Here is a 13,779-nt window from a genome sequence, read left to right as displayed (position 1 = left end):
GAAATGGAACTCAGTTGGTGTTTTAACAGGTGAGGGCAACACTTTTTCACAACACTGTATGAAAACAAATTTAAAAGTGCAACAGATTGTTCATTTAAAATCTCTTTTCGCCATACCTTTGGTATATGTAGCTAAAACTTAAATGCTTTAAATAAGAATTTATTGTTTTGCCTGTAAACTTCAAAATCTCTTGGGATTTACTAATCAGAATCAAAATGGTTTATTAATCCCCTGGGGGATTATTACCAAAGGTTAATGGCATTAAATTGAGAAAGGAAGGCTATCAAAATTCTAAAGCAGAGCCACAAAGGTTAAGAATTACTGACATCTACTCCCTGTAGTTATAGATGCTGTTAACTACAGAATAGATTGCTGGTTGTTACTTATACTTTTAAAAATGACCAAAACAATTAAAATGACCAATTATTTCTAAACAACCACTTACCAGGTATCAAGCAATACCAGGAGCACCAGTCATGAAGAATTTCTCTCTCACACCAGCCATAAATTTGTAAACATGTACAAGTATTAGAATGGCCATAAATTGTCTTCTATTTTCAAGTGAAGGAGAACTGGAAATGGGTTCAATGATCTAGCACCCTGGAGCAAGCCTGGTCTATAAATTATCAGTATGGCAGCTCATGAAATTCTACACCATTTTAGAAAAACACTTTTAAAACCAAGCACTTCTCTTTATTGGTGTTCCTACTAACCACTATGCTCAACACTTCCCTCTGTCCAATCACTGATCATCATTGTACTCAACAACCAATGACTGATCTCAATTGTTGCCTCAACAACCAGTGTACTCAACAACCAATGACTGATCTCCATTGTTGCCTATACATTGACCAACTACTGACAAACCACTTATCATCAACAGACTATTCCCATTGACCACTGATCACCATTGTTCCCAAAGTCAAACCACTGATCATTATTGTTCTCAGCAACCAATGACTTGTGTTCTTTTTAGTTCATTGTAAATTTTCCTTAGCTATATTTATATTTACATTTAGACATTTGCAGTTGTTAAAGGGGAAAATAAAAAGGAATGCATTATAAAAAAAAAAAAAGATTTAAAGTTAGTTCATTCATCCAATACCATGTTCCTTTGTGTCTATTTTCCTCACTTCTCACTATTATTGCTTTGTTTTGTTCTTTATTTGTGGATACACTAGATAACAAGCTTGTGGTATTGTGAACAAAAGCTGTTTTTTTCTACAAGAAATAAGTTCTGTAAATACATTTATTCTATGCCATGCAATCCAATTCTATTCTATTACATTCCATTCTTTTCTGTTTTCCTATACTCTTCTGTACTGTATTCTCTTTTGTTGTATTCAGTGCTTAATGACGAATGACTCTAAAGACTTTAAAGAAAGTTCAACAGTTATTGTCCTAGAATCCTTAAAGTGTTTCGCTAGAAGAACAAAGTCAACCTTTCCCTAACCTTAAAGTGAAGCTATAAACTTTAGACGGTAAAAAACTTTTTCCAATTAGAATATCGGTTACGTACAATATTGAATTATTGTATCGAACAGAAAACCGAACAAGCTGTACAACTGAAACACTTCCAAAATATAGTCTACAAAGCAACCGCTAAGAGCAGCAAAACAAATGCAAGGCCATTTTATAATCTATTGGATGCTGTGCTGGTGAACATGTGCAAACAGGCTTTTAATTTTGATTGACCTTTTTATTATTTCTGCTGTGATTATAAAGAACTACTCCACTGCCACAACTGATATTTACACATGTCAAACAGGGAATCTGTGTCATGTATTTCAAGGACTAACACCCCTTCTCAACCACTGCTATTAAACATATCATTTCTGACAGTCTCTGTGAAGTAAGTGACAAAATCTGTCAAATGTTTCCGAACATTTCTTTTTTTCAGTAAAAAGAAAACATAAGGCTTTAAATGATCCAGCATTGTTTATTGGCAGCAACTGAGAATGAAATTCCACAACCTTTAGAGGAGAGTACCATGTGACCAGTTATAGGGCACAACTCAAATTGCAAATATCATCAAATCTTCCTCTTCTTGTGCTAATAGTCAACTGAAGCGATCTCAGTTATCATAGATGAACGTCCACATTTACACTGTGACTCCCAAAGACAAGGGCCGTATTCAGAGTTCATGAGATCCATAATATCATAAGATGTCAATATTAACACAGGGAGAGTTCTTCATATTCAAATTTTGGGTTATACAGGTACAGTATGGAAGTTGATATTCTCTATGGCATCAGTCATGAAAGTTCAGCTTGTTATTAATGATGTATCATTCACATCTCTGATGTTGCCAGATTTTTGAAAAAAGAAATAATCAAAAAAAAAAAAAAAAAAAAAAACCCTAAGGAAAGAATAAGAATAAACAATAAGAAAGTATCCTCTCAGGGTAAAATGGTTCTTCATGGGTTTTTTGAGTGGTGGGGTTTTTTAGTGGTGATTGGATTATAAAGAGTTATAAAGAGTCAGTTTAAAAAATAAACAAGCAAAAAGATGAACATACAAATATAAAGTTAAATATATTTGTGCAATGGACTGGATGCACAGCAGCAGAAATCGTGATGCTTCCACAGAGGAAAAAAATACAATAATAGATATTCAAATTATATTGTTGAGAGTTTGCAGCAAATGACTGGATGAAAAAATATATATGTTTTGTAAATTCCTTATGTGCATTGATACTAAAACAAGGCAATGAACCTAGAAACTATTTGTAATCTTGTACTGTGTGTGTGTGTGTGTGTGTGTGTGTGTGTGTGTTGATGGAGGCTTTTAATCCACAGATTTGAGCTCATATTCATTTAAAATAGAATCCCATTTGTTTGGTGAAATCAGTGAACTCTTTTGCACACGGTCCAATGATAATGTGACCAAGCATGCATGCTATGATTTAAATAATTCTTTGATCAGAATTTTATCCACATTGCTTGTCTAAGAAAAAAAATCCCATAGAAGTTACATGGATAATACAATAAATGAATAAATAATATAAAATGTATGTTTTTAGGTTTAGTTTGAGTTTTTTTTTCTATTTACAGATCAACCTTTCCAAAACTTCCAATGTGGTACATTTGGATCATACTTAATACTGTTTCTAATGAAGGTAACTCATATGAATTGAAATCTTTAGTTATGTCTGAAATTTGAATACTGATGTACACTGTTTCTGTATTAACTTTCACTATGTGAACTCTGAATACAGCCCATATATATTATACTGGGAGAAAAATCCACACAAGATACAAATCAAAGCTGAGTTTCCTCAAATGCATTATAGCTATAAGAACATTATAAATACTGCTTGTAGATAATGAGTTGAATTTATCAGTGTTAATTCAATACACTGTAAATGTGCAGAACTGATTCAGTATTGTTTATGTTACTGTGCTCCTGGACAATTTAGTATTTGTTTTTAGATTTATACAATTCATTCGATGCATCGGATTTTTGTCAGGCAAAAATAGGTCAAAAATAGAGAAATAAAAGATTCAACTATACAGGATTTGAGTGTGTAAACTCATAGGTAAATAACATTGTAGATTTGTCCACTGTTTTTGTCTCAAATGGTCCGTTGTGCTTGCACAAGACTAAAGCAACAGATATCACAGATGTTTGGTTTATATTTGTTCTTCAGTCAGGCATAGAGAAAAAGCGCTTACGTTCCTGAACGCACACACATACCCACACATACACACACACGCACACACAAATATATATAATACCTTGGAATGATCTAGAAACAGAGATATCCCAAATATCAGTTCAAACCTTAAGAGGCCTTTTGTTTACCTCCACCCAGAGTCCGGATATTGATCAGAGGCAGCCCTAGTCTTCATCTTCAGTCAACTTGAACAAAATGACATTAAATCCCGGTTTCCTCCAAAGGCGCCTCTGAACACTTGAAGTGATGCATGAGGAGCTATAGAAAAGATACGCAAGGCTGTGATTCTTTCCTCCACACATTTCAGCCTAGTTTAGAGCATTGCACATTAATTTGGTTATCAAACGCTGCAGGCACCACACTCATAAATGTCCCTAGAAAATGTAGGCCTTGGAGCTAAAATTATTCACAAACAATAAACTCTGATATCGACTCTGCATAATGATATGTACATATGTACAAGGATGATTTCCAATTAGAGTAACCATACACCAGGCACCAGGTCCATTAATAAACTGTCCCGTCAAATCCACCATTCCACAGAAATACACAGATAGCACAATAAAACATGGCGGAGGCAGTTTTTTTTTTGTTTTCCCACAGTTTTGATTTTAAAAAAAACAACATTGCAGTTGGTCCTTTGGCCCATTCTCTGTGTCTGTCCCACACAAGTGTTTTACTGCTCCCAGCTCAGCAGAAGGATGAGCAGCAGACAGGTGAGTACAGGCAGATATACACGAGTAGACATCTGGCCAGAGTTAGGGTGTGTGTCGATGGGAATGGTGGAGTCACCCCAAAGTCTCTCCCTTTCGGTGTCCTGAGAAACAAATAAGCCATAAGAGATAAATTAGCAACTATACCCTAAAATATACCCTAAAATGTCCTATTCTTAACAGCTTTAGTGTTATTAGCATAAAAAATATTTAAATAGTTTGAAAGCTTATTAATGAAAGACAGATAAGTGACTGTATAATGGAGTAAATATAATTAGTGGGTTGTTATGTTGTTGTTATAAAGGGGAGTTGTTATAATATATAGTGATATAGACAGAGATAGATAGATAGATAGATAGATAGATAGATAGAGAGAGAGAGAGAGAGAGAGAGAGAGAGAGAGAGAGAGAGAGAGAGAGAGAGAGAGAGATGCATCTGGAGACAGACAGACTGAGATAGATAGATAGATAGATAGATAGATAGATAGATAGATAGATAGATAGATAGATAGATAGATAGATAGATAGATAGATAGATAGATAGATAGATAGATAGATAGACACAGGTATACACAGGTATACACAGTAAATGAAAATTCAACAGTTCAACATATTTGACAAAATTAATGGCACCCCTAAATATTCCTGGGATTTTCGGACCAACTGAGACCATGACCAGGAGTGGTTAATGATGAACGAATAAATGAATGAATAAATGAATGAATGCGAGAAAGAATGAATGAGAGAAAGAATGAATGAGAGAATGCATAAATGTATGAGTGAATAAGAGAATGAATAAATAAGAGAACTAGAGAGTGAATGAATGAGAAAATGAATGAATGAATGAATTAATGAACAAACAGACAAACAAACAAACAAACAAATGAACAAACAAATGAGAGATTTAATGAATGTAAGAGAGAATCAAAAAATGAATTAATGAGAGAATTAGAGAATGAAGGAATGAGAGAAACAATGAACGAATGAACGAATAAACGAATGAACATGCAGTACAAACAGTGAATGAATGAATATGACAATGAATATGAATAAATCCACTCTGGAATTGTTCAAAATTGCCATAAATTGGACCCATGAGCTCAGTGCACTGTATAATAAGTCACTGAATATTTGGTGCTGTTTTGTGGTTAATGGTGCAGGAGCTCTTGTGAAGATTGATAGCACCATGACTTCTGTTAAGTACCAGGATACTTTACCACAAACCGGGTTGCCTTTGTCAACAAGATAATGACTTCATCCTCAAATTGGTTGCAAATATTTGAGTCTCAAGATTTTAAACAACTGAGAAGCTTACCTAAGTATATAACAACCCTGAATATACTGTACAGCATGAAACGGGTATCTTTAATCTTTTACCTTTAATTACAAATAGTCAGTCTGTGCTGCTATTTTATCTGGATGGGGTGCCAATAATTTTGAAACCAGTGTGCTACCAAACAAAAAATGTGATACTTTTCTTGTTAAACAATGTATGTTTAACCTCAGAATATGCAATACTTATTTTTCATCAGTTTATAATTATTCAGTTCAATTCAATTCAAGTTTATTTGTATAGCGGTGATGAGGCTTTGTCTCAAAGGAGCTTTGCAGAACATAAACATACAACAGAAGGTAAACATAAGGAGAAATATAGAGAATAATATAAAATTGAGTTTAAAATATATTTCTAAAATTATTAATATTGGCAACTATGCAAAAACTAAAAAAAAAGAACACGTGAGCAGTTTGTTAACTCCTGTACTACTTGCCCAGTACGGAACATTAAAAATAACATATTTTATCAGTGTCTGGACTGTGATACATGTTTCCAATAAAACACAATGTTCTTTTATAATAGCTAGGGACTTATTACTGATCATACTGACATTAATACTCTATAACAAATCCTGACCTTCCTACTGGAGATGTTCTACAAATACACCTCAACCTACACCAATGCCTCACTATCTAACGTAAACATTTCTATAAATTATTTAGGTTTCCTTTCTAGTAATTGTGTAAAAGTATCCAGTACTGGCTTGTTCTTCAGTAGCTAATGATTACATAGAGCATTATAACACATTGATAATGAATTACTAAATTTTATCAATTAAAAAAAATTTGGTTATTACAGCTTTGTAACTTCGTAGATTATTGTTGTCAATTTCTCTCTCTAGACCTTGGCTGGCTAAATAAATACAACACTCCAATTATTTTGGAAAAATACCTAAATAATTTAGATGAATATTTATATTTCAGATACTGAGAAATTGAAATAAGTTGATTCAGAATATATTAAGTAATACATCAGGAGGAAGGTATCTAGGTATTTAAGCTGTTAATAATATGAAACATTTAATTCAGATATCTGTAACATTTTCAGTACAAAGCAACATAGAAAATCCAATCTATGTAAATGAATAATGCAACAAAGGTTTCTATAAAACCTTTTCACAGGCTACACAGAATTCGAAGGATTGAACCCTTTAAGGATCCATATAGAACTATTTCTTCTAAGAGTTAAGTTCTTAGTATTTCATAGTAATAAGAACTACTCGTTCCTTCCTGCAAAGTTGCCTATGCGTTCTTGAGCGGTGCTGTGAAGTGTAACCTTGTCTTAGTTGGCATTAGTTTCACTAAAGTGTGTTAAACCATAGTACAAGAGAAGCAAACTTTATTTCCAGTTCGAATTGTTTTGTGTGAAATTTCAAGACTCCACTATACATCAAATCTCTGAATCTTCAGAAATGAAAGGAGCTCTCTTGCTTTAGCGACATGCCAAGAAGAGATTGGCAGCAAAGTGCCGTCTTCTCTCTTCTCCATTCCCTAACCTTCACCTGTCTGGAAATGGTTGGGCTCGCAATGTTCTCTTCTGTATCCATGGAGACAAAGCCCGAAGAACTGTTTCGTGCGTCTCTGTCCGTCACAGGGATTCGACGATCTGTTTGGCTGGGAGTGGGTGTGTGGTCCATTCCATTCCCAAACATCAAAAGAGCGTTGTCTATTCACATAAAGAAAAACACACAACAGGTTGAGAGTCAGAGACTTTTTGGAATTAGAACAGCAAATTGCCCTGTATCGTCCTGAATCCCACTTTAGATAGACTCCTGGTTCTTTTATAAGGCGGATATTTGAATTCAGAGCGATGAGAGAGGCAGCCGGACTGGGCCACCTCGAATAGGCAAGACGAGCACTCAGTATTCCTCAGCGGTCCCTGAGCTGCACCTGCCTCTCCACTTCCTCTCATTAACTCCCTCACAAGTGGCTCAGCTAAATGGCTCTCAGGATCCACAAACTCCTCCGCACACATCCCTCATTTCATAGAAGAGCAGAAGAGTTCGTTTGCATGAGACATCTCTGTTTGAACAGGCTCGCGGCACCAATAATAGAGATGAATCATTTATAATTTAAAAAAGAAAAAACAGACAGGTTTGTTATAAGGACGTGAAAGAGTGACAGTGAAGAGAGGAAAATAGGATAGAGAGGTGGGCATTAGTACGGGAAGCACCTGCTGAGTCTGAGAGGTTCTAAGAGGGGAAAGAGAAAGCATTCCTCAGACACTGGCCACAATAGTCCCTGGTCATTTGCCTTGTCTCTGATCATGACAAGATATTACGAAATAAGAGAAACACTGAACGAGAGATGCAGAGGGAAAAAAAGGTGAGTGAGAAACAGAGAATGAGTGCAAGCAAGAAGCATCCTCTGGTGATTCATACGTCTCGTCTTGATACGTTGACAAATGCATGCATTTTCTCCGTTTAAAATATTAATAGAAAAGAACATTTCCATGAATGAAAGCAAGGGGGAAAGAAATCCTTCCTGCCTGAATGATGCATGAGGACACAAGGCATGTAAGACAGATGGGTTGATTGTTTCTTCACGTGTTTGTTGTTTGGTAGAGCGTGAACATGCTCACGTGAAGATATTGGGTCTGGGCATTAAAACGACGACTGGCTAATATTCTCTCCTCAGGCCACAATCATAAATCATTATGTAATAATGCCATTATGTAATAATGCCTCATCTGATAATGCGTTGTGATGCCTTGTTAACGGTGGTGTCACTAATCACTGCGATACCATTCTAACCATTCTAAAAACATAACTTGTTTAATGTGAATAGTCCATAAGAGTTGAAACTGTGTGAATTCGATTATTTATTTATTTATTTATTTATTTATTTATTTATTTATTTATTTATTTATTTATTTATTTGTTTGTTTGTTTGTTTATTTATTTATTTATTTATTTTGGACAGACAGACATTTACTCATTTTCTTTATTTTAAAAAGTGAAATTTAATTTTGAAAACCAAAGTTCAAAGCCATCATTATAAGGACAGTATTTAGCATGTTATTAAGCAAGATCTTAGGTTTTTAGTACTGTGAACTAACCACAAATATTTAATACTTTCTACGTTTTGTAATTAATTCAGCATTGTTTAAAAATGTATTACGATGAATGACAAACTGGCAATAATATGACATAATAATAAGTTATTCTAAATGATAAGCTTAAACCTGATACAATAATATTAAAGTCATACTATGACTATGAAAGTCACATTTATGAAGAACTTTGAAGCCCTTCAATGTGATACAATGACCTTTTTCATAAATTTAGAATTCAGTGCTATGTGTATGACATATATGTATTTGTGTGTGTGTTTGTGCGTGAATATTTATATACATTTTATTTTATTTTATTTTATTTTACACTCAATCGTAAGGAAATCTATACAGAGTTAATCCTAATTACTTTGTGTAAAAATACTACACTCACAAAAGTGGCTCTGGGTTCTTGGGTATTGCTAATTATATTAATGTGTGAAAAAACACTACATATACTGCATTCTTTACATTAAAGAATAAAGGCTGTAAGGAGATGCAATGCATTTACATGAATAATTTTAAATAATGTGTATAACACCTTATAAACTGACTTATTATGAATATAAGCACACAGAATGTCATTACATCCTACAGTACATATGACCTTCACAGAAAGTGTTAACTGATTGATTTAGACAGTAGTATTAGAAAATAAATTCTTATAGGGCATAATTAATGTCTAATGAAATGAAAACATAGAGATGTGGTATCTTAGTGGTTAACGTGTTGGCCTACTGACTGGAAGGTTGTGAGTTCAAATCCCAGGTCCACCAAGCTGCCACTGCTGGGCCCCTGAGTTGTATAAAATGATGTTGTGATGCTTTATGAATATGGGCTAGTGCCTTTTTTTTTTCAATAAGGTAAACACAAGCCTCATTCAGTTCCTCAGTGCTGTCCAGTCTATCTGCAGCTCATCGTACCATGACTTCAAATCTTGTTAGAGGTTGAGCTAATTAGAAGCATTCAAAAGTATTCACTTCAGAGATAATCTGTTCTGATCTGTTCATCGATGTACTTGTTATTTACAAAGGCAGTCATCATATCTCTCAACACTACAACGGAAAGCAAATAAGGGCAACAGTCCCTCTACTGTAGCGGCTCATTAAACAAATATGCCATCACAACGCTCAGACTTGAGATTTTAAAGCAAGCACAAGCTTGCACCGAGGTTGTTCTTCCGTAATTATGAATGCAATATGGTCGCTGTTATAATGCACATGTTTTTCCACATCAGTTCATTTCTGAGAAACAGAAAAGCACAGCTGCACACATCCAGATCTTAAAAGTAAAATGCATTTCTGTCACTTCTGATCAAATGTTGATGTTAATGTAGCCACGCTGATAATGTACAAGTCACTGGGCAGTTATAACCTCACGTCGTTGATTACTGCAGAACTCGGATGAGCTCATTGGAAACTGGTGAATGTAATATAGACATATCAGGCTTCAGTGAGTATTATAATCAGAAGAGTGCATGGGAGACTTACTGAGACAGATGTTGTTGGTGAAATAATCCAGAAACTCTGTGCACTGCTGTCTCTGATTGCCGCTCGCTGAGCATGTACACCAGGGTGCCACGTTGGATGTGGTGTTGTCCGCGTAATTTGGAGTGATGGGACTGCCTGCACACAAGACACTTTTTTATAGAACGTTTTTCTCTGGAAAAACAGACAAATCCAAGATCACTGGAATAAACTCATGAATTCATTTGTCCCTGCTACTTAATTTGAAGCAAAAACAACACATACTGTTGCCAAAAAAACGTCTTTATTTGCAGGCAAATCTGATCATTTGTCTTCTCATTACAGAGTGAACAGCAAAAATTACATTGGATATATTCATTCATGCAATCCTTTATCTTTTCACGTGATCCTGCTCAGAAGTGGATCTGGATTGTATCCCAGGGAAATTCGATTTGTGAATGGGATGCCAGTCATCCAGCAAAGGACACCACACACACACCACACACACACACACACACACACCACACATTCATACAGTACAGTGGGACAATCTGGTGTTGCCAATCCACTAACAGGCCGGTGGAAGGAAACCAGACAACCCAGAAGAAACATGAGAAGAACATGATGGAACCTTCGACCCTAAAGATGTGAGGGAACGATGGTACCCAATACCCAAACCTTTTATTTAATATTTGAGAAATAAGATAAAGTGTCAAATCTTGTGCAGTTAATGAATGTTGTTTGAAGTCTTTAACTGTTGCCATAGAAACAGACTTCTCACTCTGACTGGCTCTAGATGTGAACCTTTCCAACATTTCCACTCTTTAAGAAATAGGTTCATTAATGCTTGCATTATTAAGCTTTCTACAATGGTTCTGCATAAAAACCTCAAGGCTTCAGTATTCACTAATCTTTGCAACGTCTGCGACAATAAGATAGAAGTTTTATGCTTACATGAATCTTTTGAAAGGAGTTGTTCGGTAGGTTTTGAATCTTATGCCTGTGCTTTAATTAGCGTTGTTCATTTGTTACCATACAGGCAGCTTCCTCGCTCTGGTTAGCTTTGGACATGAATGCTCGATATTGATTCGAATAAAAAAATGAATGCCAATCAAGAAGCACCTTTAATCATTTAGTTAGCTTTGAGAGTTTCATAATGGACAAACAAAAAGATGTAAAAAACAGACAAAAATGTACAACATTAGCCAATTCCCATGGCATAAGGAATAAAACACCTCCTATAGCACACCCTGTCTTGTTTTATTCCTTTTTTGCTTATCTGTTCTTTTTCCCCAGAGTTGAGTAAACTTTTTATTTATAGTAGATAAAAGATTTTATATTGCCTGTAAGGCAGGTTGATCTGTCAAGTGTCAAAAACAATAACCAAACTGTCAGAATAAAGCATTTAACAGATTTAATGTATTTACACAATTCAAAATATTTGTGACACAGCAGAGTTAAATAAAGTGACACGAAGGAACAAACCAACACTTTCACACCTTCTTTCACCTAAAGATTCGTATTATCTCTTTATTCTATCCCACTTGAATATGAATGCCGTTACTGGCATAATACACACACAGACACACTCACTCAAATACACACCTTTTGTGTATATAAAATGCCAAGGCAAAAAGTTAGATCGTGTTGAAAGTGCTCCTCCAACCTCAGGTAGACTAATAAAACCACCCAAGTGAGAGTGTGTGTGTGTGTGTGTGTGTGTGTGTGTGTGTGTGTGTGTGTGTGTGTGTGTGTGTGTGTGTGTGTGTGTGTGTGTGTGTGTGTGTGTGATTGGTGTGGTAGGTCTATGAGCTGCTGGTGGCAACACTTTTGAAATGCATTAAGACTGTCTAGGTTTGTGTTTTAAAGGCCAGAAAAAAATCGGCTCGTTTCCAGAGGTGATATAAAACGATGTACATTTCAAGCCAATCACCATCAAAGGTATTTCAGAGAGCAATAACAACTCCTGCACTTCAGAGACTGGATTTGGATGGCCTTGTATCCAAGCCTCTAATAAAATATTCTGTCTCTGTCCCTCTATTATTCATATACGCACAAACACACGCAAACACTAAAGCTTTTCTCTCTGTACCTGTTACTTATCCTTATTATCATTCATATTGGTTGTTGATCTGACATTGTTTTTCAGTATCTCTCTCTCTTTCACTCACTTTCTCTTTTTTTTCAATTCAAGCCTTTCCCTCCGTCTTTTTTTTTTTACCTACCTATTAGGCCGGTGTATGCCACGAGACAGGCGGCGTAGTTGCCGTGCTTGCAGCCGCTGGCAGACTGCTCCTCTGGCTGACAGTCATACTGAAACTGGGCCAAACGGGACCTGGAGGACAACCAGAGAGCACAGGATATTCGTTAATACATGCTGAACACACACACACACACACACACACACACACACACACACACACACACAGACATACACGGTAGAGAGATAATGAAAGATTCGGGCATCACACTGGCCGATGCAGAGTAGGACTCCCAGCACGATTATTACTACTGCCACAGAGGAACGCTTGACTTCGGAACAGCATGGCGTATCAATATGACTCCGCAGTTACTTTTATGAACTTCAGTGCAATTGAATTTTATCTGTAGAGCACAGTTTAACAATCTTTTTCCTTCTACTTTTCCTAGTAGGGGTTGCAGAGGAAACAGGCTATGAAGATCAGACCAGAATTCTTTATCCTCTTTATTTTCAGCCTATAGCCTGGTTCCATTACAAATTGGCAATTAAATCTGCGACTAAACTGTCCATCATGCACTGACTACCATTGCACCTGACCCCCACTCATCATCTTACAGGTGCTAAGCCCAAATGTTGGCTTCCACCATTTCTGGGTTCAATAGTTGGCCAAGACACCAGACACGTCTACAAACATCACATCCACATATGGCTCCAGGGGTCCAGGTAACACTGATTCAGTTAGGGTACAATTTCTCTTTTTTGTACCTTACATGGCCTGGTCATTACAATCACTCTTTTTCTGACCTTTGTATTTTAGATCTGTTCACCAAGTAATAACACACATTACATTTTAGAAGCATTACAAGCATTAAGCTCCCAAGGACGTAGCCCTGAGGTTCACCAGAGTACACCAGTGCAGCATAAACAACATTTCAGCACTAGAACTAGATCAAGCAATAACTGAATCAGAAAATCTTGATTCAATGTCCGATAACAATAGAGTAAAGCTTCTGTCCATGCACAGCTCATAGTCTACTTTATCCTTAGTTATCCTTAAAATAGTGAATTTTTTTTATACTTATTGGATCATATTCTGTGTCTGGTTCTGCAACAAACTGGCCAATTTAAGAGAGAGAGAGAGAGAGAGAGAGAGAGAGAGAGAGAGAGAGAGAGAGAGAGAGAGAGAGAGAGAGAGAGAGAGAGAGAGGAAAACAAATCAAACATAAAATTCAGGGCTGGTTCATCTGAAAAATGGAGCATTTAAAAAAAATGATTCAGTATATATATAAAAAATGATTCAGTATATATATATATATATATATATATATATATATATAT

General features: G+C 35.8%; 1 protein-coding gene across 1 annotated transcript in view; it reads right to left on the bottom strand.

Moving 5' to 3' along the window:
• Window positions 1-3,619: 3,619 nt before the first annotated feature.
• The window catches only part of gfra4b (GDNF family receptor alpha 4b), a 66,653-nt gene continuing 56,493 nt past the window's right edge, over window positions 3,620-13,779 (bottom strand). Inside the window, exons 5-8 of the mRNA XM_027165118.2 lie at window positions 12,467-12,576; window positions 10,266-10,400; window positions 7,226-7,389; window positions 3,620-4,493 (exon numbers count right to left, since the gene is read on the bottom strand). Of these exons, the coding sequence (XP_027020919.1) occupies window positions 4,353-4,493; window positions 7,226-7,389; window positions 10,266-10,400; window positions 12,467-12,576 (550 nt within the window). The 3' untranslated portion in view covers window positions 3,620-4,352. The remainder of the gene's footprint in view (window positions 4,494-7,225; window positions 7,390-10,265; window positions 10,401-12,466; window positions 12,577-13,779) is intronic.

This window comes from Tachysurus fulvidraco, chromosome 10 (genome assembly GCF_022655615.1).
Source record: "Tachysurus fulvidraco isolate hzauxx_2018 chromosome 10, HZAU_PFXX_2.0, whole genome shotgun sequence".
NCBI classification, from domain to species: domain Eukaryota; kingdom Metazoa; phylum Chordata; class Actinopteri; order Siluriformes; family Bagridae; genus Tachysurus; species Tachysurus fulvidraco.
The sequence above is the reverse complement of the archived record's forward strand: the minus strand, read 5'-3'. Positions and strand labels throughout refer to the sequence as shown.